Source organism: Apteryx rowi, unplaced genomic scaffold (genome assembly GCF_003343035.1).
Source record: "Apteryx rowi isolate R43461 unplaced genomic scaffold, aptRow1 scaffold_119, whole genome shotgun sequence".
Taxonomy (NCBI): Eukaryota; Metazoa; Chordata; class Aves; order Apterygiformes; family Apterygidae; genus Apteryx; species Apteryx rowi.
Window position 1 is genome coordinate 1748854 of NW_020447408.1, and position 20219 is coordinate 1769072.

Here is a 20219-nt window from a genome sequence, read left to right on the forward strand (position 1 = left end):
ATGGCTGCAGCCTGAAGTGCAGACCCCTTCCCCTCTTTTTTTCCATCCTGAGAAGGAGCAGCACTCCTCCCTGAGTGCCAGGCTCCAGCAACATCTGTTCCACCTCAGGACTTGGGCTTTATAAACAGGCAGCACTGAAAGTGTCAGCTTTTGATTATATCCACCCTTCTAAATGCCCTTTCTGTAACCAGCCATCTCCAGAGGAAGACCAGGAGAGCTTTCAGAGGCCTAACAGCTCTTGTCAACACTCCCAGATGCAGATGTTGGAGATGTCCTCTTAATAAACATGGCCCAGAAAGCACATGAGAGGAGGACAGCTGCATGTGATGTAGGCTTTGAACATGCCTGCTCTAGGCCTGACAGCCCTTCTCCCCAGACTTGTATTCTTGCCCTGTTCCCTTCACACTGGGATTTATCCTGAGATAACAAACGTGGTCCCTGCTCTGGGGAAGAGGATTCTGTCCCTTCCAGCGGGTTAGGAACTGGTCATTTGGTGCACTGATTTATCAGGCATTGCGTGCAGGGCTTTTGATGGACTGCAGTGCAAGGAAATCATGAGACCTCAGAAGAGAATGAGCTGCCCAAGCTGCTTCCCAGCTGCTGCTCCACATTGTTCTCCTCCCTGGCCCCCCTTTATTTCATGTATTTATTTTATTAATCCATTCAGATAAACATGAATGAGATGGTTCCAGGATGTGATTTCCCTAGCGATAAAAGACAAATCAACCAAGCCAYGGGTTTTTGGAACAAGCAGCTTCCATAGTTTCTTGTGGGAAAATGACAGAAGCAGAAATCTGTTTTCCATTAGAGCATGCAGTAGCGAGGACCTCTTTCTTCTCTCCTTTGGTCCTATCATTTGATCACCTCCCCAGGAGCAGTACGTGCTGAAACGGTTCCCTTCCCTCCTCCAGAAGCAGTGTGCTCCAACCCACCCTCCTTCCAGGGGACCCATTTTTCCCCTCTGAGCCGCCAGAGCCCCTCTCCCCTTCAGCCTCCTCAGACTTTGTTCTCCTGCTGCCCCAAGCAAGGCAGCTCATTCATTCCTCAGAGGCAGAGGAACACCCACATTTTGCTTCAAAGGAGGGTGACTAGGGCCCTCTTGTTCCTCTTTGCAAGGTAATGGATCAAGCAGTGAGGCAGGGGCCTGGAGCAATCCAGTCAGCCTTTTTCTTTTTTCTTCTTTTTTGATGACTTGCAATTAGATCATAGCTGGAATTAGAAAAGGAAAAACTATCAGATTTTACTGATGGCAGCAAACAGGCGGTTTCCTAGCCCATTCTCCCTAATCCCTGCCAGTGTTTCAGGAGCAGAGCACAGCGGTTATTTATTCTTTAATCTTATTTGCAATGAAAACTACTGATTCACAGAATAGTTATTTTCATCGTCGTTTTTCAGCATGACCTCATTAATCATTTCATCTGGCAGGAGCCTAGTGGTGGAGAGACACCAATTATATCCGTCTGCTTTTTGCAGAGCAATTGTACCATCCTGCGATTGTATCAGAGCCGAGGGGCAAGGTCATAGCAGAATCGATTGCAACCTGAAGGAGAGACTGTGGAGAAGAAGCTGGGGGTTTTGAAGGGTGCATGTTAAGGCTGTTCCCTCTAGAAATTAATATGGAACAAATGCCTCACTTTCTGTTGGGTGCAATTAAAAGCAGTTGTCCAGGCTGTTTGTGGCTATAAAAGACCACTCAACACTTTCCACCAGAATCTCTACTGAGATTCAGCCAGTTTCCAAATGTGGAAGGGATATTTCATTTTCCTAAAATGATCCTGGCAGATTCTCTTGTATGTGGGGTTCTTCTCCCTGCAGTGCTTTAGCCTCTGCTGCTGGTGTCTTGTACCCTAGAATTCACTGCATTTCAGTCGTGACTGAAGAACGCTTATTATCTTCCAGCAGCTGCCTCAAAGATCTGCCAATTTGGACAGGAGATCCCATGACTGACAGTCTGAGATTTAACGCTGCCCAGGTGCTAGTCCCATTTGTATTAGGGAAGTGACTAGTGGCAAATTTCCAGGTCTCCAGAGATGAAGCACGAGTTTTCTAAAAGACACAACTTTTTCAGACAGTTTTGTATGACTATATTATGCCTCTTCAGTCTTGACTCCATATGGGCTTAAACGTATGTGTGAGGGTCATTTAAACTCTACTGCAATCAGGCCATTTTAGCACACAACTYTCCTAAGTGGGGTCTAAGGTTCAAGGCAACCTGCTGATACTTCTTAGTATGCAGATCATCCCATTTCCCTATATTATATGAGTTAACACCTTGACCCAGGTGTACTCAGCCACGAGAGAACTGGTCTCAGCCTTTTCAGCACCTGTGAGTTGTTGTCRGGCCTCCAGGCCCATTGGGAAGGGAGACAGGGCTGCTTGATGATGTTAGTAAACATAGCCTTGTTTGAAGGAAGTGACTCCAACTTGGGGAAGCAGAAGACCTGCAATTTGAGAGTGTCCTGGGAAATTTTAAAAAYAAAATGAAACTCCATGGATCTCCTCTCCAGCCAGTGTCATCTCCTGCTTGTATTTCATGAGCCTCTCTGATATCTTTGTACTGTACCAGCTGTGGTTCCATTGTGGCTGGTATGAATCAGTGGTTGACAGCATGTCATGAGCTCTGTGGTGCTGGCAGTGCCTTTAACTGGGTTCTCCTGTAACTTGAGTGAGAGACCTGCATTTTGGGAACAGGGCGATTCAAGTTGTAGGCCAGCAGTCACTGAGAGTCCAAATCAGCTGCACACAGTGATCCCTGTGAGCTTTTTTTCCCTCCCAGCTCCGTTACACTGTACTATTAACATCAGCTGCTCTGTCCAGATCCTTTTGGCTCAGCTGTCCCCACAGTGTATCAGAGGGCAGATGGCTTTCTGTAACCCTTAGGACAATGGTTTGAATGGCTGGTAGACAGCAGCATGGTGTGCCGGGAAGGAGACTGTTATTAAAGAGACAGGTCCCAGTGGTAGAATGAATATTGAAATCCTTTAGTAATTAAAAATTTAAATGCAGCCAGCAGCACCCAGATGGAGCTGTTGTTGTTAAGGTTATTATTTTCATTGAGAACTATAGATGGCATCTGTCCCAGACCTTTCTAATTCTCATGATTTCCTGACATACTCTCCCTCCCCCCTTTTTTTTGAAGGAGCCTCGATGTCTGGATTGGATTCAATGATTTTGCAAGCACTGGAGCACAACAGAGTGGTGAAGGATTTAATCTGGAGAGCTGTCAGAATTGGCTGCCAGGAGAACCCCATCCATCAAATGCTGACCACTGCGTCCGGATGGGCCCAACAGGCCAGTGTAACACAGACCTGTGCATGGCCAAGCACAGCTATGTGTGCGAGTACAAGCCAAAAGGTGGGCCACGCTTCTCTCCTGCTGTCAGCTGGCATGGGTAGGTGGGTATTTAGTGGCATATGCCAAGAAGAAATAGGACTGCATGGAGAATGTCATCCAGATCATTGCCCCAGACCAAGTGGGGCTGGAGACACCCATGATATTACTAACAGATGCTTGACTGACCTACTTTGAGAAACCTGCACTGTTGGTGATTCCACTTTCCTAGGCAGCCTCAGGGTCCCCCTCAAGAAGGCCCCCAAATCTCCCTTTCTGTAGTCTAAGCTCTTTTTTGTCCCCAGAGGAGAAGGAGAACAGTTTGTTCCCCTCTTCCGTGTTTTCTGTCTCCCCTATCTTTTCCCTTGGCCTCAGCCCAAAGGGAGAACTCAGGCCACTCCAATCTTTGCCATCAATAGAAGTAGAGAGAAGAGGGAAGCTCTGGATAGAGCTTTGTAAAGAGGAGAAGAGCCAGTTCCTGCATCTTGGGTAGCCCTCTCCCTCCAGACAAAGGTGCTGGGAGAGGAGATTGACCAGGAAAATACATTCCTGTCTTCTAAACAGGACTAGAAAGCAGCAGGGGGAGGGTAAGGAGTAAGAAAGAGAAATGAGAAGGGCAGCAAATATTGGAGATGATTTGGATAAGATGGAAAGGACAGAGCTGAGAAAAGGGCCTACCGGCTCTGGAAGGAGGGACAGCATCAACTGGTTGTGTTCAGTCCCCAGAACCTGACCTGGATGTGAACAAGCCAGAGCTATTCAGTGCTGATGAAAATCAGGCGTCTCTGGCCACATTTCCTGTGGAGTCCAGGGGGAACAGGGAAGATGGGAGTGCATCTCATGCTCAAAAATTCAAAGCAAATCTTGGGGTGTTGGAAGGAAGAAATATTTTCAGAGTTTCTAGAAGTCAAAATTGATGAGAATTGCACTGTTTACTGCACTGAGAATTGCACTAATTCTGCAAGCATTAATTATGCAGGATGGGAAAGAAATCAAAACATCTGTAAGAAGAAGAAAGTAGCTACAGTGTTACAGCAGCTGCTTCTCCAGTAAAGCTGTAGTTACAGATTTTTGAGTGGGCCAAGCCCCATTAATGCTCTGCTGTGCAAGCAAGCATGAGCAGGGTGGGGGAACAGCTGCAGGCCTTGCTGAGTCTCACAGGCTTTGTTCARTTATGTCCCTTATAAACAGGAATTCTCTTAAATGCTGAAAACTTTTATGTGGGAGACCCTGTGTTTGACACACACGAGGCTGTGAAAAATGTGACAGAAGATGTACTGTCAGCTCCATTGCAAGCTATGGAGGTAAGAAAGGTTTGTGCATCCTACTGCTGCAGACGGAGCCCAGAGAGACCCAGGTATGTGAGAGCCTTGGGTTTCGTTTTGCAGGTGATGGTGTTCCCTGAGCTGGCATTCAGGCACGAAGGGGTTTTGACTGCCCTGGAGTTTGTGACACAGGAACTGCATCAGCCCATTCAAGTGAAGTTCCAGGTGCATAGACCGACACACAGAGAAGGTGAGACATCTCCTCTCAACACTTTCAGTAGTTTTACTGCTGATGTCACCAGGGCCATGTCAAACTGAGTGCGTGTGACCTCTCTGTTTAAAGCAGAAGGTCTAAACTGACCTTAAAGGCTCAGAGATTTGGTTCTATTTTTGAGGAGTCTCAAATACAAAGTCTGTGGTTGTATAGTTAAATAGCCTGAGGTTGCCTTGGAGAAATGGGTGTCCTGGAGAAGTGTATAGAGGGAAAAGCTGAGTGGATGAACTTTACATCAACCAGTCTGTTTAGAAAGGAGCAGAGCACAACTGCATTGATCAAAGCCAGAGTAAAAATGGTCCTGTTGGAGCCAACCAGAACAACTGTGAAATTGAAAGACATTTCTAGGTGGAGAGGCGGTTGCAGAGGAACAATGAATAGAGGACATCTGTGCAACTCAGTAATAGTTCTTCATCAGCTATGGAAAGGAGAACAGTGAAAGATTGACATGGGGACTGCAGATTCTGGACCTGCAGCTGTAACAGGGATGGTACAAACCCTCTTTGACTGCCCAGCTGACTGCACTGCTGAGAATGTCTCATCTCCCATCACTTCCGCGACAGAAGTCCCAAAACAAGCATTTTTGTTTCCTTAGACACCCTGAGGAATTTCCAGTTTTCCCTGTGATCATCTCTGTTTAGACAAGAGATCTCTCTTGCACTCATGAACCTTCATGTAAGGACAGTTCCAGGCAATTTTGACCCTCAGTTCTGAGTTAAAGCAGAATCTGTGAACTGGGCATCACGGAGTGGTAGTTATAGAAATGTACAGGCTTCTGTTTCCATTTAGTTTGAGCTGACCAGCAGCTGACATTTAGGGATGATATTTCTTCCCCACAAGGATCCCAAATGGTTTCTCACAGCTTTGTTARCTGTCTTAATGCATGAAGTCCAGCTGGAGCGTAAGGAACGTGTAGAGTGAATACATCTTCTAAGCTATACTTTTCATTTTACTGGAGAAGACTGGACACATCAAATTGGAATGCATTCTGGTCCATCTGGCCCCATAGGTTAACAAGGAAGAACATTTTCCTGAGCCCCTTTCTTCCTGATGGATGAGATAATCTAATAAGCCTTTGATTCCTTGTACAACAGCTCAATAGTCACAGTTTTGGCAACAATTAATTTTGCAGCAATAATGTTTGCTATGGCCATACGGTTGGCTGGTTACAAAAGGATACTTTTGACACTGAAAAACTGATATTTTGACATTAACCTAAGAAAAGTAACTTAATGTGTTTTCAGTGTCAAAGCCAGCTCTGCTTTTGCTTGGGCCAGCTTTCACTTGAACATAGATCTCTTTTAGATTGCAAATTGGCTCATTCTCATGGAGAAGTGACTAACTTGTTTTTTTAATAATCTTCACACCTTTGTGAAATTTTCCATTAGAACAGACACCTTTGTCTTAAATAGTGCCAGGATGCAGTTACAGCTTTTGCTAAGAGTGGAGCTATCTTCAGTCAAAGTTTAAAAAAAAAAAAAAAAGTGAATTTGGAGTGAAGGGGAAGTGCACTAGAAGTGTTGTTTGTCAGAATGGTGAGCTTTGCTTTCTCTTTCATTTCTTCCAGACTACCAGAAGGGGAATGATACATACCCATTCCACACTTCTCAGGATGATGGGAACTGGACTCTACTTGAATGTCCTACTGGTTTCCAGTGGTGTCATTTGACTAATTTGTGCTTGTCACTGAACAACTGCTGCAACACAACAGAGTGCACCAACAGTTCTCTTGCCAGCAGTCCCATCCCTGTTTTCCTTCAGCACAATGAAAGCCAACTTAGTTATGAACTCGTCAAGGAATTTCTCTTTACAATACCAGCTGGCCCTTCTTCCCCATATCTGGTCAGTGTTTATTAGCTGCAGTAACCAGTGAATAGGTGGAGCAGTTTTCTCTGAGTGCTTTGGGTACAATAAGAATTGTTCCCAATTTGCACATGGAGAAACTGAAGTCCATTCAAATGAAATGATTTGCCCAGTGTCACACAGAGAATACATGGCAGGCCTGGCACAGAGCTCAGGCCACCAATTCATCTCTTCCCCTCTCTAAGCTGGGGACTGCCCCCCAGTAATTTGTTGCAATAGTACGGTTCGCCAAAAGGTTCTGTTTCAAGTTTTGTGCAAATTCCCTGGGCTATTCTCCTTGCATTTAAGGAGTGGAGAAGTAGCATAAAGCTGACTTGCATGTTAGCACATTTGATTCAAAATGGCTAAGGAGAATATAGTAAATCCAGCTGTCTTGCCCAAGCAACAGTTGGGTGCTGAGTGCTCAGAACTTGGTGTATCTTCTCTTATGCATAAATGTCTCCTCTCTTTGCAGATCACGTTCAGAGAAGAAAATATCTTTGTCAGGGCCAAGGATGTCTTCAGTATTCAGCACAATGCAGGCAGGGGCTTACTCCTCCAGTGCCAGCCAAGTACCAGCTCCCCTTACAGACTCAACTTCTTAAGCACAAACTCTTCAGATTGGGCACGTGGCCTGTCTGCCAGCTTCACCAGTGCCACCTGGACAAACAACACCATTTGCTCTCTCAGGGTTCGTTATGCCGAGGAACAGCTGGTTCCAATGATCAGCCCCCACAATGCGGGACTGGAGCATCCAGGACGCTACACAGTCAGAGCCAGCGTGGACAACGGGGTCTTCAGTGCCAATCTGTCCTGCAGTTTCTGGGTCACTTCCTGGGTGTCAGGCCTGCGTGTCATCCACCCCCCTCCTCAAGGCGGCAAGGTCTATGTACCATCCAACCACACTACCCTGGTAGTCAAACTGTCCTCGGGGGTGAATGCGACAGCCAGCTGGCTGGGAGACAATCATTCCTTCCCCTTCGAAGGGGCCTGCCCAGCAGCTGTTGCACCACTGACGGCAGACTGTGCTAGAGAGACCAACGACACCTGGTTTGCTGTGGTCAGCCTGAGTGGCCTCAGGGAGGGCCTGAGCACCCATGTGCTTGTTGCAGAGAATGCTGTGAGCTCCCAGAACATCACTGTCACAGTGAAAGTGGAGGAGCCCATCCGTGGACTAAGAGCCACCCCTGACCCCGAGAGCAGAGTCCTGCTAAACACACGAGTGGTGAGTCATTACTGCTGCTTTTAATTCATTGGTAGCATTTTCAGCCTTTAAGGCTGGGTGTGGGTTTGACTGATAAGGAGGATCAGGGCTGTGTTCCGCACTGGTCARGGTGGAGCACTGCTTGCTGCTAAGTGCTGGCTCACATGCCCCCGCAGTCAGCACCACTGCAGATACATGCATGTGCCAGAAAACATTGATRCTTTCAAGAAGGAGGGCAGCTCAGCTGTATGCTCATTTTAATCCCTTCAGAGGGAAGGCAATGCTTCCTGCTAGGGGAATACTGGCTTTCCATTTGCCCAGGGGGTTGCTCAGAAAACCAGATGCATTATCAAAGGCCAGTGTTCACCTACCTTTGACTTGTCAAGGTAGTTACTCCCTTGGCATTTTGATTTGCTCGACTGAAACCTTCTACCAGCTGGCTGAAACTATAAACATGTTTCATCCATCCATCAAATTCTTGGACTTTTATTCTGGTGTCTGTGGTCTTTTTTTCTCAAAACCCTATCCCCAGAGCTACAGGCAAGCCCTAGGAACCTGTTTGATACCTACTCATCGTATCTGTCAAATGCTCTGTTCAGTCTTTCACTGCTTATGGCAGAACCCTGTGCCTGCAATGCCTGTTAGTCTCAGGCTCCCTGGCTGCCGCAATCTATGCAGGAAACACTGTAGGAGTGAGGAGGGGCCTGCCCTGTTCAGTGCAGATTAACCATTTTAGCCTTTGGGTCAAGCATCATCAAGGGACTAGGATCAGAGACTTGGCTTAGTGTAGCTAAAGCTGAGTTGTTTCTCCAAGGATATCAGAAGTTTTTTTAGCCTGTGAGAAAAAGACCTCATCACAAGAGCAGAACAGTGGGTGTGGAGGTAGGTGGTGTGGGTTCTGCTCCCAGCTCTGTTGTTGATTTATGGAGTCTGGGTCTGCATTTCTCTGTCAGAAGACAAAGCCAGAGAGGATCATGCACCTCGGAGTCATGCTCTGAGAGCTCTGCCTTACAGGTGCCTGATGCTACTCCTTTCAAAGTGACGTGGAAATACGGAAATAATAGACTTTCTGGAGCAACCTGCAGACGAAGACTGTCACATTTCGGAGTAGAATAGTGCTGTGGAGAGAATGAACGGCAAAATGCAGCAGAATTATCATCAGAACAGGAAGTTTTATATACTTTACATATGCTTTTATAAAACCTTACACTGCAGCATAGTGAGGCAGTAAAGGAAGTTTTTCCCTACATAGTAAAGGAGGTGGGAAGTTTTTTTCCCTGCATAGGCTCAGCCACAGAATACTACTCAGTCTGGCTCTGTTTCCTCTCTGATTCAGCTGGAGATCTTCTGAGAAGCAGTGTGCATGCTTTTCTCCCGTGCTAGTATAAAGTGTCCTCATGCCTTTCAGAGCTATGTCCCCATGATGGAAGCCGGGTCAGATGTGACTTTCCGATGGACGGTAGATGATAAGCCATCTTTCACTTTTTACAATGTTGTCTTCAACGTTATCTACCAAAGCCCAGCTGTATACAAGCTTTCGGTAAGCCAAGGCCTTTCCCATAACACCATTTCAATTCTGGGTTTCCATTTCATCCCACAAACTGAGCAGGAAGAGCAGAAGGTAGAGGAGAAGGCAGAGGTTTCTTGCAGCTGTCCTGCCCTACTCAGGAGCTGTCAATAGTGCAGGTTTATGCTGGGTGCTGCAGTTGACTTGAGGTTTTCAGTGTAGCTACTAAGGAGCTCTTGTCTGCTATTTCTCACTGGGCTGCTCTTGCAAACACAAATAGCAAGAGTTTCTTCTTGTGGCCTTCTATACTGCTGGCTTGACTCTCTTCCTCGTCTTTGCTTTCTTCTCTTTTCTCCATATTCTCCATTCTGTCCACAGAGTCTCTCCCCTCATTGCTCTCCAGCAGGACAGAGGCAGTGAGCCCCACTGCAGGGTGCCCGAGTGCCACTTTGCTATGTGGGAGATGTGGGTTCAGAACCAGGCAGAGGCAGTATGGGCTGGGCAGAGCTTCTGCTACAAGCTATTCTGGTCTCTGTCTTGTTCTCTTTCTGCTGGTGCAGACAGGAACATTGGGTTTTGTCATGACCCCAAAAGAACGATAGAGCAGAGACCCTGGGCAGAGGGAGGTATCTGTTGGGGAATAGCAACTTATCTCTAGCCAGAACATCCTTCTGTATCATACCCTGTACTGTGGTGCACAGAGTCCTACTCTGGCTCCAAGCTGCTTGATTATGTTTGCAGGGTAACTACTGGCTTCCTGAAGAGAAGGACTCTGAAGGCAGAGTAGCACTAATTTGCTGGGTGCAGCACTATGCCAATGAGTCTGGATTGCTTCTACTTACGGAACCGACAAGGTTGCGTGAGCCTGGGGTTCCCTCGTTTCAGTGTAACAGATTCACAGAAGCCTAGGCACAAACCTCTCTTACTTCTGTCTTCTGGGGTGAGAGGACTCTACTCCACTGGGTGTGAAGAATCCCTTCTGTCAGCCGCTGAACTCTCCTGCAGGAGAGGAGGTCGTAAGATGCCTTGTCATTAGGGGCCGCATCAGTGTTACATGCCTAGATAATCTTGAGTATCCCACTCTACTTCTGTCAGGTCCCTTCAGTCTCTTGTCTGTCCATACTTGCTTTCCCTCCTCTTCCCACCTTTGCTCTCCGTCTCTGTGCCTGCTACACCCAGGCTGCTGGAGCTGCACTTGGCACTCTTGGTTTTGTGAAGTCCCTCCCATCCCCACTCTCTGTGCCTGGAGCCATGCACCTGCCACTGTCCCAAGGAATCCAGGTGGCTGTTGCTCCCTCAATGTCAGCGAGTGCCTGTGCACAGCAGCTGGAGACAGTGTGCAGGGCACACACAGAAGGGGCAAAAGAATGATCAGCAAGTTCAGGGCCAGAGCAGTGTCAGAACGAGAAGTTCTCCCTGTCCTCTTGCTGGGTAGAACTAATCATGTCTTGAACTAACTTAGCAGTGGAGCTGTGATGGTTCCAACAAGAGGTGGCTTCTCCAGGTAGGTGAGCTTCCAGTCTATGCTGCTTTCCAGTGCCATTCAGGCTATTGCTTCTGCCTTCCTGTCCCACAGGCTACTCTTCTCTGACCTAACCTGCTCACCTCCATGGGGGGACCTCTTCAGTACAGTGAAGCCCCACTCTCAGGAGAGGGCAGCACGGCAAGGTGATCCCAAATGCATTCTTTGTCCCACTGTCCTTCCCAGCTCACCGCCTCCAACCACGTCAGTAACTTTACGGTCAATTACAATGTCACGGTGGAGATGATGAATAAGATGAAGAACCTGACTGTATTGGGTATCCTGCCGGTCCTCCCTCAGAACAGCACTGTGGAGCTTACAGCACGAGTTCAGATTGATTCAGCTGTGGATGCTATGTTCCTGTGAGTCCTTTGCAAGTTGCCCAAACTTAGGGTCTTGCTGTGCATGGCTTACCAGTCTTGCCTGCATTATTTCTCTCTTTGGGGCCAACTGATTTCAAATGGCCAGTTCTTCAGATACTGTCTTGTTCAGTTGAAATTCCTGGAAGTGTGGTTTAGCCTCACTGGCTGGGACCTATACTTAAGGCCTGAAATAATTCTCTTTTATAGGATTGCAACACTGGTTTAATATTGAGTTCCTCTGTTTCTTACCAGTGATGTACTCCTATCTCAGTCACAGTTCTGCAGAGTTAGCACAGCTGTTGCTTTGATACTTGGCATTATGATTCCCCAGGGTGTTCCTGATAACCCGAGCCCTGAGCCTGAAGGACAACCCTGAAACCAGGAAAGGATTCCCCTGGATTTCCTTTGTTCTGCCATTGTACAGCATAACATGGTTTGTGTGTTTCTCCAGGTGGGATTTTGGAGATGGTGTCCAGGAGACACACCAGTTCAAACCTCCTTACAACAAGTCTTTCCTTGTGCCTGATCCCAGTGTCCATGAGGTTGTAGTAGAGCACAATGTATCACACACCTATCAAGACCCAGGTATGTTCAGACCAGCTCTCTGGAGAAGAAGGGGCTCAGATACTTTTGTTGCATGGGGTTACAAGACCAAGGACTTCAAAGGTGTCCGGGCACCTTCAAATGAAAGAATGGCTTGAAAGTCGTTGTCTTGTTCCTGAGCAAACTGCCAGCAGAGTGATGGGAAGTCACTACCGGGTGCCATCATCTATAGCTCTGTTTCCAGAACAAGTTTGTCCACACTGTAAGAAAAAGGTCCACAGCGCACAGTCCCCTTTCTGGACAGTCTCAGCAGATAGACTAGTGGCTGGTGAGCTCTTAGCTTCCGTGCTGGTGGGAGGTGGGCTAGGGAGCGCTACTAGGGGGAGCAAGAGCGGGTCCTGTTGTGTGAGTGAACAGAAAGAAAATCAGTTTTTTGCATCTGTCAGACTGGCTTGTTACTTGGTATTTGATCCTTACATGCACAGCCTAGCTGTAATTCCTGCTGGTCCTGGAATGGAAGAGAGAAACACAATGCAGGAACAGAGTATCTCACTTGAATCCCCTGTCACACTCCCCAAACTACTGCACTACTGAGAAAGCTGTTGCACAAGCACTTCCTACATGACTGTTCTTTTTCTGCTCTCTTCCTATGCAGGTGAATATGCCCTAGTGGTTCTAGTGTCAAACCAGTTCGAGAACCTCACCCACGTGACCCCAGTTCACGTCCATAGTTATTTGATTGAAGTGAAGATGGAAACAGATGAGGATGTTCTAGTTGTGAGCCGTCCAGTCACCTTCAGAGCCAATCCACTGCCGTCTCTTTATGGCGTTGTCTACACGTGGGACTTCGGGGATGGGTCCTCACTGTTTACAGAGAGCCAGCCTACTGCGACATACAGCTACCCCAGAAGAGGGGTGTACAACATCACCTTGACAGTGAACAACACCATAAGCAGTGTGGAGACAGTTGAGAGTTACCAAGTGTTTGAAGAGATAACTGGGCTCCATGTTTCTGCAGACGAGGCAGCAGAGCTGGGTGCAACTGTAACCCTTAATGCTTCAGTGCAGACAGGGGACAGTATCACCTGGATATTTGATATGGGGGATGGAACCGTGCTGAGGAGCTATGTGCCAGTGGTAGAACACGTGTACATAAAGGACATCAACTGCACTGTGAACGTGACAGCTGTGAATCCTGTGAACTCTGTCTCCCAAATTGTGCCTATTCGGATATTTGTCCTGGAAGTACTCAAAATAGAGCCTACCTCTTGCATCCTTGAGCATCCGGATGTGCAGCTCACTGCATATGTGACAGGGAATCCTGATGAATACATCTTTGATTGGACCTTTGGGGACGGTTCATCCAACGTCACAATCAGTGGGGACCCTGTTGTGATGCACAACTTCACCCGAAGTGGGACATTCCCCCTCTCCCTGACTCTCTCGAGCAGGTTTAACAAGGCTCACTATTTCACCACTGTTTGTGTGGAGCCAGAAATAGTCAATGTCACGCTTCTTCCTTCCAAGCAGTTTGTGAGGCTTGGTGAGGAAAGCAGTTTCCAGGTCAGTGCCATGCCTCTCTATCAGTACCGCTACCGTTGGGATTTTGGGAACAATGAGTCCACTAGATCGAGTGGGACTGAAGTCAGCTACACCTATAAGAACACAGGGGTCTTTCTGGTCACAGTGACTGTCTCCAACAATGTCTCATTCAACAATGACACAGCATTTGTGGAAGTCCAAGAACCAGTTGGGGTAGCAAAGATTGAATATAATGGAACCAGGGTTTTGGAGCTGAACCAGATCTACCTGTTCTCTGCCAGCATGAATGGAACCAAAGTGAGTTACCATTGGGACTTTGGAGATGGTACTACCCAGCCTGGCCAAATCACTACCCACTCCTACAACAACACAGGCTGTTACACTGTTAGTGTGACAGGCCAGAATGACGTGAGCTTCAATGAGACCAGGATCAATGTCACAGTGAAACGTCGGCTCCAGGGGCTTACCATCAATGCCAGCAGGACAGTGGTGCCATTAAATGGTTCAGTGAGTTTTGTAGCCACGCTTGTAGCTGGCAGTGCCATCCGCTACTCTTGGATCCTGTGTGACCGGTGCACTCCCATCCAAGGCTCCTCCACAATTTCCTACACCTTCCGATCTGTGGGCACATTCAATGTCATTGTGACAGCAGAGAACGAGATCAGCTCTTTGCAGGACAGCATCTACGTCTATGTCCTGGAGCAGATTGAAGGCCTGCAGGTGGCTAGTAGCGACCTGGTGGAGGATGTCTATTTCCCAACTAACAAAACACTCCATTTGCAGGCAGTGGTGAGGGAGGGGACGAACATCTCGTACAGCTGGGTAGCCCAAAAGGATGGTAATGCTGTGCAGACCTTCACTGGGAAAACCTTCTCCTTGAGTGTCGTAGAAGCTGGAAATTACACTGTATATCTGAAAGCCACTAACATGCTGGGTTGTGCAACTGCTAACAGGACGCTGGAGTTCATTGAAAGCATTGGCCTTCTAAAGCCTTCTGCCTTCCCCAACCCAGCTGCTATTAATGCCTCTGTTAACATAAGTACCACCATAACCAGTGGCACTGGCATCATGTATTTTTGGTCCTTGGAGGATGGCTTCTCTCTTGTTACCTCTGAACCATTTATTATACACTCCTTCCAAAGCCCTGGAGCTATAGAGGTCATCATTGAAGCATCAAACAAGCTGGATTCCACCAATGCAACAATTTATGTCCATGTAGAGGAGGTCATAGAGGGACTGAATATAGGGACTGCGGAGCCAGACTGTAGATACGTCTCATCAGGTTCGACAGTGGTCTTTGAGGGGGAGCTGCAGAAGGGGACTGAAGTGACATGGCTTTGGGAGGTGCCAAATGGCACACTGACCGGCCAGTCTGTGGCAGTCATGTTTCCTACAGCAGGGTTTTATACGGTTTATCTGAACGCATCAAATAACATCAGCTGGGCTCTGGCCAGCAGAAATATCTCTGTGCTGGACAGAATTCAAGGGCTGGAGGTTTTTGCCAGCAAGAAGGTGGTAGAGCCAGGGGAACAGGTTACCTTTGTGATCAGGATGTTGTCGGGTACCTCTGTGAGTTACTTGGTGAGCATAAGTGGGGACTACTCTGTGGTGCTCAATGGGTCCACGTACACACATGAGTTCACCAAGAGTGGCGATTACTTGGTGACTGTGACAGTGCAGAACCAAATCAGCATTGCCCATGCCCAGGTGCTCATCGCAGTCTTGGAGGCCATCCGCGATGTCAGGCTCCTGAACTGCTGCGAGCAAGGCATACCAACAGGCACAGAGAAGATCTTCAGTGCCCAGGTGGGGAGCGGCTCTCGTGTGTCATTCTCTTGGCAGTTCTCCCTGAGGAAAGAGCAGGGCTGCTCTGTGGTCACCATGGCAGGAGAGAGTGTTTCTTACACTCCAGAAGCTGCAGGGCTGCTTGAGATTCACCTCAATGCCTTCAATGACTTGGGAGGTATCAATATCACCAGAACCATCCAGGTCCAAGACCCAATAGTCCAAGTCTCCCTCACTGCCTCCAATGCCTTTGTCAACAGGACAGCGCTGTTTGAAGCAACAGTGGTGCCAAGCGGCAGGGGTGTTGAGTTCTTGTGGACCTTTGGGGATGGCTCTTCCACTCAAATGACTAGGGTGGCAGTGGCCAACTATTCTTACCTGAGCCCTGGGGATTACCTGGTGGAGGTGAATGCCACCAATCTCATCAGCTTCTTCATAGCCCATCTTACCATCACTGTCAAAGTGTTGGAGTGTGAAGAGCCAGAGGTGGAGTTAGCCTTGCCCCCTCAAGTAGTCATGAAACGGTCCCAGAGGAACTACCTAGAGGCACAGATTGATCTACGAGGCTGCATCAAATACCAGACAGAGCATCTGTGGGAGATATATCGAGCACCCAGCTGTCTGCACTTGGATGACTCCAGCAGGATCCATCTGCCAAGCGTTGATGTGAACAGGCCCCAGCTAGTTATACCGAAGCTTGCTCTAGAAGTCGGAAACTACTGTTTCATCTTTATTGTCTCCTTYGGAGATACCCCACTGTCCAAAAGCATCTTTGCCAATGTGACCGTGATACCCAGTAAACTGGTCCCAATCATTGATGGGGGTTCATACCGTGTATGGTCCAATACTCAGGACTTAGTCTTGGATGGGAAGAAATCCTATGACCCAAACTTGGATGATGGTGAACAGACTCCGTTGTTTTACCAGTGGTCTTGTACATCCTCCTCCAAGGTAAGAGCATTTGTGCACAGCCACAGAGTGTGATCATTTGGGAGTGCCAACTGCATGTCAGCTCCAATATACACATTTGTGTCTGGGTTGAAATGGTGTTGAGGGGACCTTTTGTGAGCATCTTTAACAAAGCTGCTTGGGAAGGAGGGCTGCAGAGGTTACCCAGTTCCCAGTTGAGGAGGATGGCACAAAAATAGCTGTGGAGTGTTTTGCGATGCAGTCTCTTGCAGTCCACTGCTGCATGCCATCCCTATGCACTTCAGAAGTATTTGCACTGGATGCTGTGGCATTCACATTGCTGCCTCCTCTGTACCTGGCCTCTGGTGCACAGTTTTAGTGCAGCTGCTTCCATAACCTGAAGGAATTACAGAGATGCCAATTGCAGGGCTCCGGTCCCTCTCCCGTTAATAGTTAAATGCCTCTGATTTCAGCAGAGGCCAAAGTTAGGCTTTGGAGGGGCAACCACAAATAGCGGTCACTGTGGTACACAAGCAGGTCACTGTTTTTTTCATCTTCACACACTGAAATGGTCTTGCTGTACAGTGATAAAAGGGCAGGGACCCTTTCTTTCACATTCTTATGGGAGATCCTCCTCAGGAGTATTGAACAGGATTGAACACAGAGTTGTTTTGCTTATAAAAGGTCACTGCTTTCTATCTTAACCGCTATAAAGTGGAATGATGTGGAGTGTGTGGATTAGACTTTGAGTTTCATATGATCTTTTTGTGTTGCTTGACTTATTTTTGCAATATTTATAAACTATTTAGTAAAGAATTATTTGGTATAAAATAAGAATTTGAAACTCAGCTGAAATACAGAGGTGTTCCCAGTGCTATTTACTAACCTGACAAATAGGATAATGTGCTTTACTGACCAGACACCACCCTGTTTCTCCCACCCCTGGCAGTGGCATTGCAGAGTAAGATCTGTAACAGTAACTTGATACTGGGTGAACCTGAATGTTTGGGCTGTTGACTAACCCAATGTGCACCCATACCAAGGAGAGTTTGAAAGTTCTTTTCTCCTTGCAAGCAGAGCTCGGCTGCAGGGTGCTCTCTGAATTTCAGTGCCATGGGAGGAATTGTCACCATTCCCAAAGCTGTATTAGAAGCAGATGTGGAGTATACATTCGACCTCACTGTCTGGAAGGCGGGTATGAATCGCGAGGCAACAAATCAAACCGTACGTACCACAGAAAACTATTGCTCTCAGTCCTTGTGCGCCTGTCACTGGGCACAGCCAACTTGGAAGTCCATGGCCCTTTTCCTAAGGAAGGTTCCAGAGAAGAGTGCTGCTGGTTTAGGACTGTGCCCCACCAAAAGTGACTCCCACCAGCTGCTTCCCCTGGTCTGATCCCAGAGCCAGTGCCAGTTTACCTAGGGACAGCTACCACTATCCAGCTACACCAATCAGCAAGAGAAAGCGGGGGGRAGAGAGACCTCAGGGCATCATTGGGGCTCCATAACTGATGCCGTCCAGGTCCTTGGCAGGAATAGACACAGGTGTTTCAGTGATATATTCATCTTACACTGTTTTGGGCAGCACTTCTTGCTTGTCTTGCCAAGTCCTTTTAGCTTCTTCCTTCCTTTAGACCTGCATTAGTCTCACTCTGTGCAGACACTGCACTGATGACCCAGCCCTGAACAGTACTGGCCACAGTTACTGGGCCTGGTAGTCTGCAGCAGAGATGTGCTGTAGCAGAGCATCAAAGGAGTCCATGGGCAGTAGCCATTCCACCACTGTGTGCAGTCCCAGGCTCTTTACACTTCACAACACTGGGCTCTTCCCTGATTTTTGCCCAGAGATCTTTCTATGACTTGATATTTGATTTCACTGTCAACAGTTCTTCTCTTCTCTCCTCCTGAATTTTTTTAAGGGAAGATTCTTTTAAGTGCATGTTGTTTATGTCAAATTAAACCTAACACTAATGCATCTGCAGTCCGACAGCACTTATGGTTTATGTCAGAAACATTCATCGCGGTGCGTTTGGCAATTAGAGATATAGTTAGTCTGAAAGTGGAAACTCTTACAGCCTGGGTTTTAAACCAAAGCTGGAGGATAAAAAGAAAAAAATTAAATTGATAGTCTTTCAAGGACATTCCGTACTATCTGGTTTCCATGCATGAGCGCAAAACAATGATTCCAGTGTCATAGGAAATTTGCAAATACTGTAGGAATGAATGAAGCTTCAATGCTCTCCGGCTTAATGCTGTGGAATATTTCTCCTCTTTTAAAAGCCTGCCATATTAAACAATCTCTTCAGTATTGCCTTTCTTTGAATTCAGAATATTCATTATGCCAGGGCAGAGGGCTCTGTCAAATGCTAGACAGCCTTGTTTCCTAGGGGATTAAAGGAATTTAAACAAAATATAGGAGTCATAGCACAATAGCCATTGCGTCTGAAAGACTGGTTCTTCTAAAGCGCTCATCTCTCAGAGAGCTTTGCTGGGGAGGTGTGGTAGAGGTCTTGAGATGTACAGATTAGATCAGAACTGAAAGTCTGGGATAACATGCCACTCTCTCGAAAAGCTGGTTCTTCCAGGCCATGGAGCAAAATGCATTTGAGGCACAGTGGGAGTTGTGCTCTCTAGCTATTTTTATCATCATTCCTGTCTTTCAAGGGCATAAGTAGTGTCAGAAATACTGACTGTTCTGCAGTGAGCTATGAACAGTGCACTCAAGAGCCCAAGGGTCAGGTCCTGAAATGCAACRTGCAACTCTAGGCCAGGCTCCGTAGATCAGAGCAGGAGAGGGGGAGGCAGCCTCAGCTGCAAGACTGAAGGGGCTGTACACTGCCTTTGCATGGGAAAGAACATCCTATGTAAACACTGGCTTGTCCTGGATCCTCTGTTATTCTGGACTGTAAATGCTTTCCATTTAGCAACCCTTTGGGTCAAGGACAAGGACCACAGCCCAGCACTCCTGTGTCCCCTGCAGAATTGCCATAGTCCCACTGGGTCAGCCTCTCCACAGCTGCAGAGACTGGGCCAAGAGTTTGGCTCCCAGAAAACAAAGGAGAGTTGCATTCGCTTCCTGGGGCAGGTGCTCCCCAGATGTTTGATCTGCACTTGATGGAGGCTTTCCTCCCATTTAGACTTTTCCTTTCTTCCAAACTGTAACAGGGATTCCATTTTTTCGGGTAAGAGTTGTCCTGAGGTGATCAATATAGCAAAATGCTTCAGTTAGCATCATCCCCACCCAACAGGACAAGCAGACCTCACTGGGAATCCAGCACAGGGTACCAGACAGACATTTTCAAAGTGATTTGAGTTGTTAAAAAATGTAAATCAAGTAAACCCCGAATTACCTAGATTAGCCCAGCTTGGTGTTGGGTGGATCTCAAAAGTCAGTGGCAGAAAGACTAGCCTGTAGGTGGTGGACACTTTGCCGTGGCAGTGTAAGACAAGTAATGTGGCTTAAGTCTGACACGAAATCCTTCAGAAATTCCTTTCTGCTGTATCCTTAGTACAGATTGGGCTGGGGCAGGGTGGATTCCTGTTTGAAGAACCAGATACTGGGATGTCCGCTTACTTTGTTAGATCTCTGTATTTTTGTCCCCAGCCTCTCTGATCTCCCGATCCCTTACTTTCCCAGGTATTCATCAAGAGGGGAGGGGTCCCTATCGTGTCCCTGGAGTGTGTTTCCTGCAAGGCTCAGTCTGTCTATGAAGTCAGCAAGAGCTCCTACGTCTACCTGGAGGGGACCTGCCAGAACTGTCACAATGACTCCAAACTTGGGGTAACGTCATAAATAAAAATCTGGTCTCTGACCATCTTCGCTTCACCTTTGCTAGACTGCAGGGAGAAGGGGGAGTCAGAGAGGACAGGGTGGAAAGAGCTATGTGGAAAGTAAAGTCCTGGACCTAAACTTCCTTAGAGACACAGTGGCTAGCCAGGTCTGGCTGAGAGGATGAGGAAGGCTGACTGATGCCGATCTCTTCATTGCAGCCTCATGCAATTGGCTGCAGTACTGCCTTCCAGAGGCAGGAGCTTAAAACAAACCCTGCGCTGACCTAGCTGGCTGTGGGGTTTGGGGCTCCCTCATGCCGTGTCGTGTCTTGGCAGCAGGGTGCATGCTGTGAGAGCCTGTGAA

The 20219-nt window shown here is 47.5% G+C and overlaps 1 protein-coding gene across 1 annotated transcript in view; it reads left to right on the forward strand.

Moving 5' to 3' along the window:
• PKD1 (polycystin 1, transient receptor potential channel interacting) overlaps nucleotides 1-20219 on the forward strand; it is a 72183-nt gene that overhangs the window by 20831 nt on the left and 31133 nt on the right. Inside the window, exons 7-17 of the mRNA XM_026084717.1 lie at nucleotides 3140-3354; nucleotides 4522-4634; nucleotides 4719-4845; nucleotides 6437-6711; nucleotides 7187-7936; nucleotides 9324-9455; nucleotides 11131-11306; nucleotides 11758-11891; nucleotides 12505-16127; nucleotides 17160-17309; nucleotides 19722-19865. Coding sequence (XP_025940502.1) covers nucleotides 3140-3354; nucleotides 4522-4634; nucleotides 4719-4845; nucleotides 6437-6711; nucleotides 7187-7936; nucleotides 9324-9455; nucleotides 11131-11306; nucleotides 11758-11891; nucleotides 12505-16127; nucleotides 17160-17309; nucleotides 19722-19865 — 5839 coding nt within the window. The remainder of the gene's footprint in view (nucleotides 1-3139; nucleotides 3355-4521; nucleotides 4635-4718; nucleotides 4846-6436; nucleotides 6712-7186; nucleotides 7937-9323; nucleotides 9456-11130; nucleotides 11307-11757; nucleotides 11892-12504; nucleotides 16128-17159; nucleotides 17310-19721; nucleotides 19866-20219) is intronic.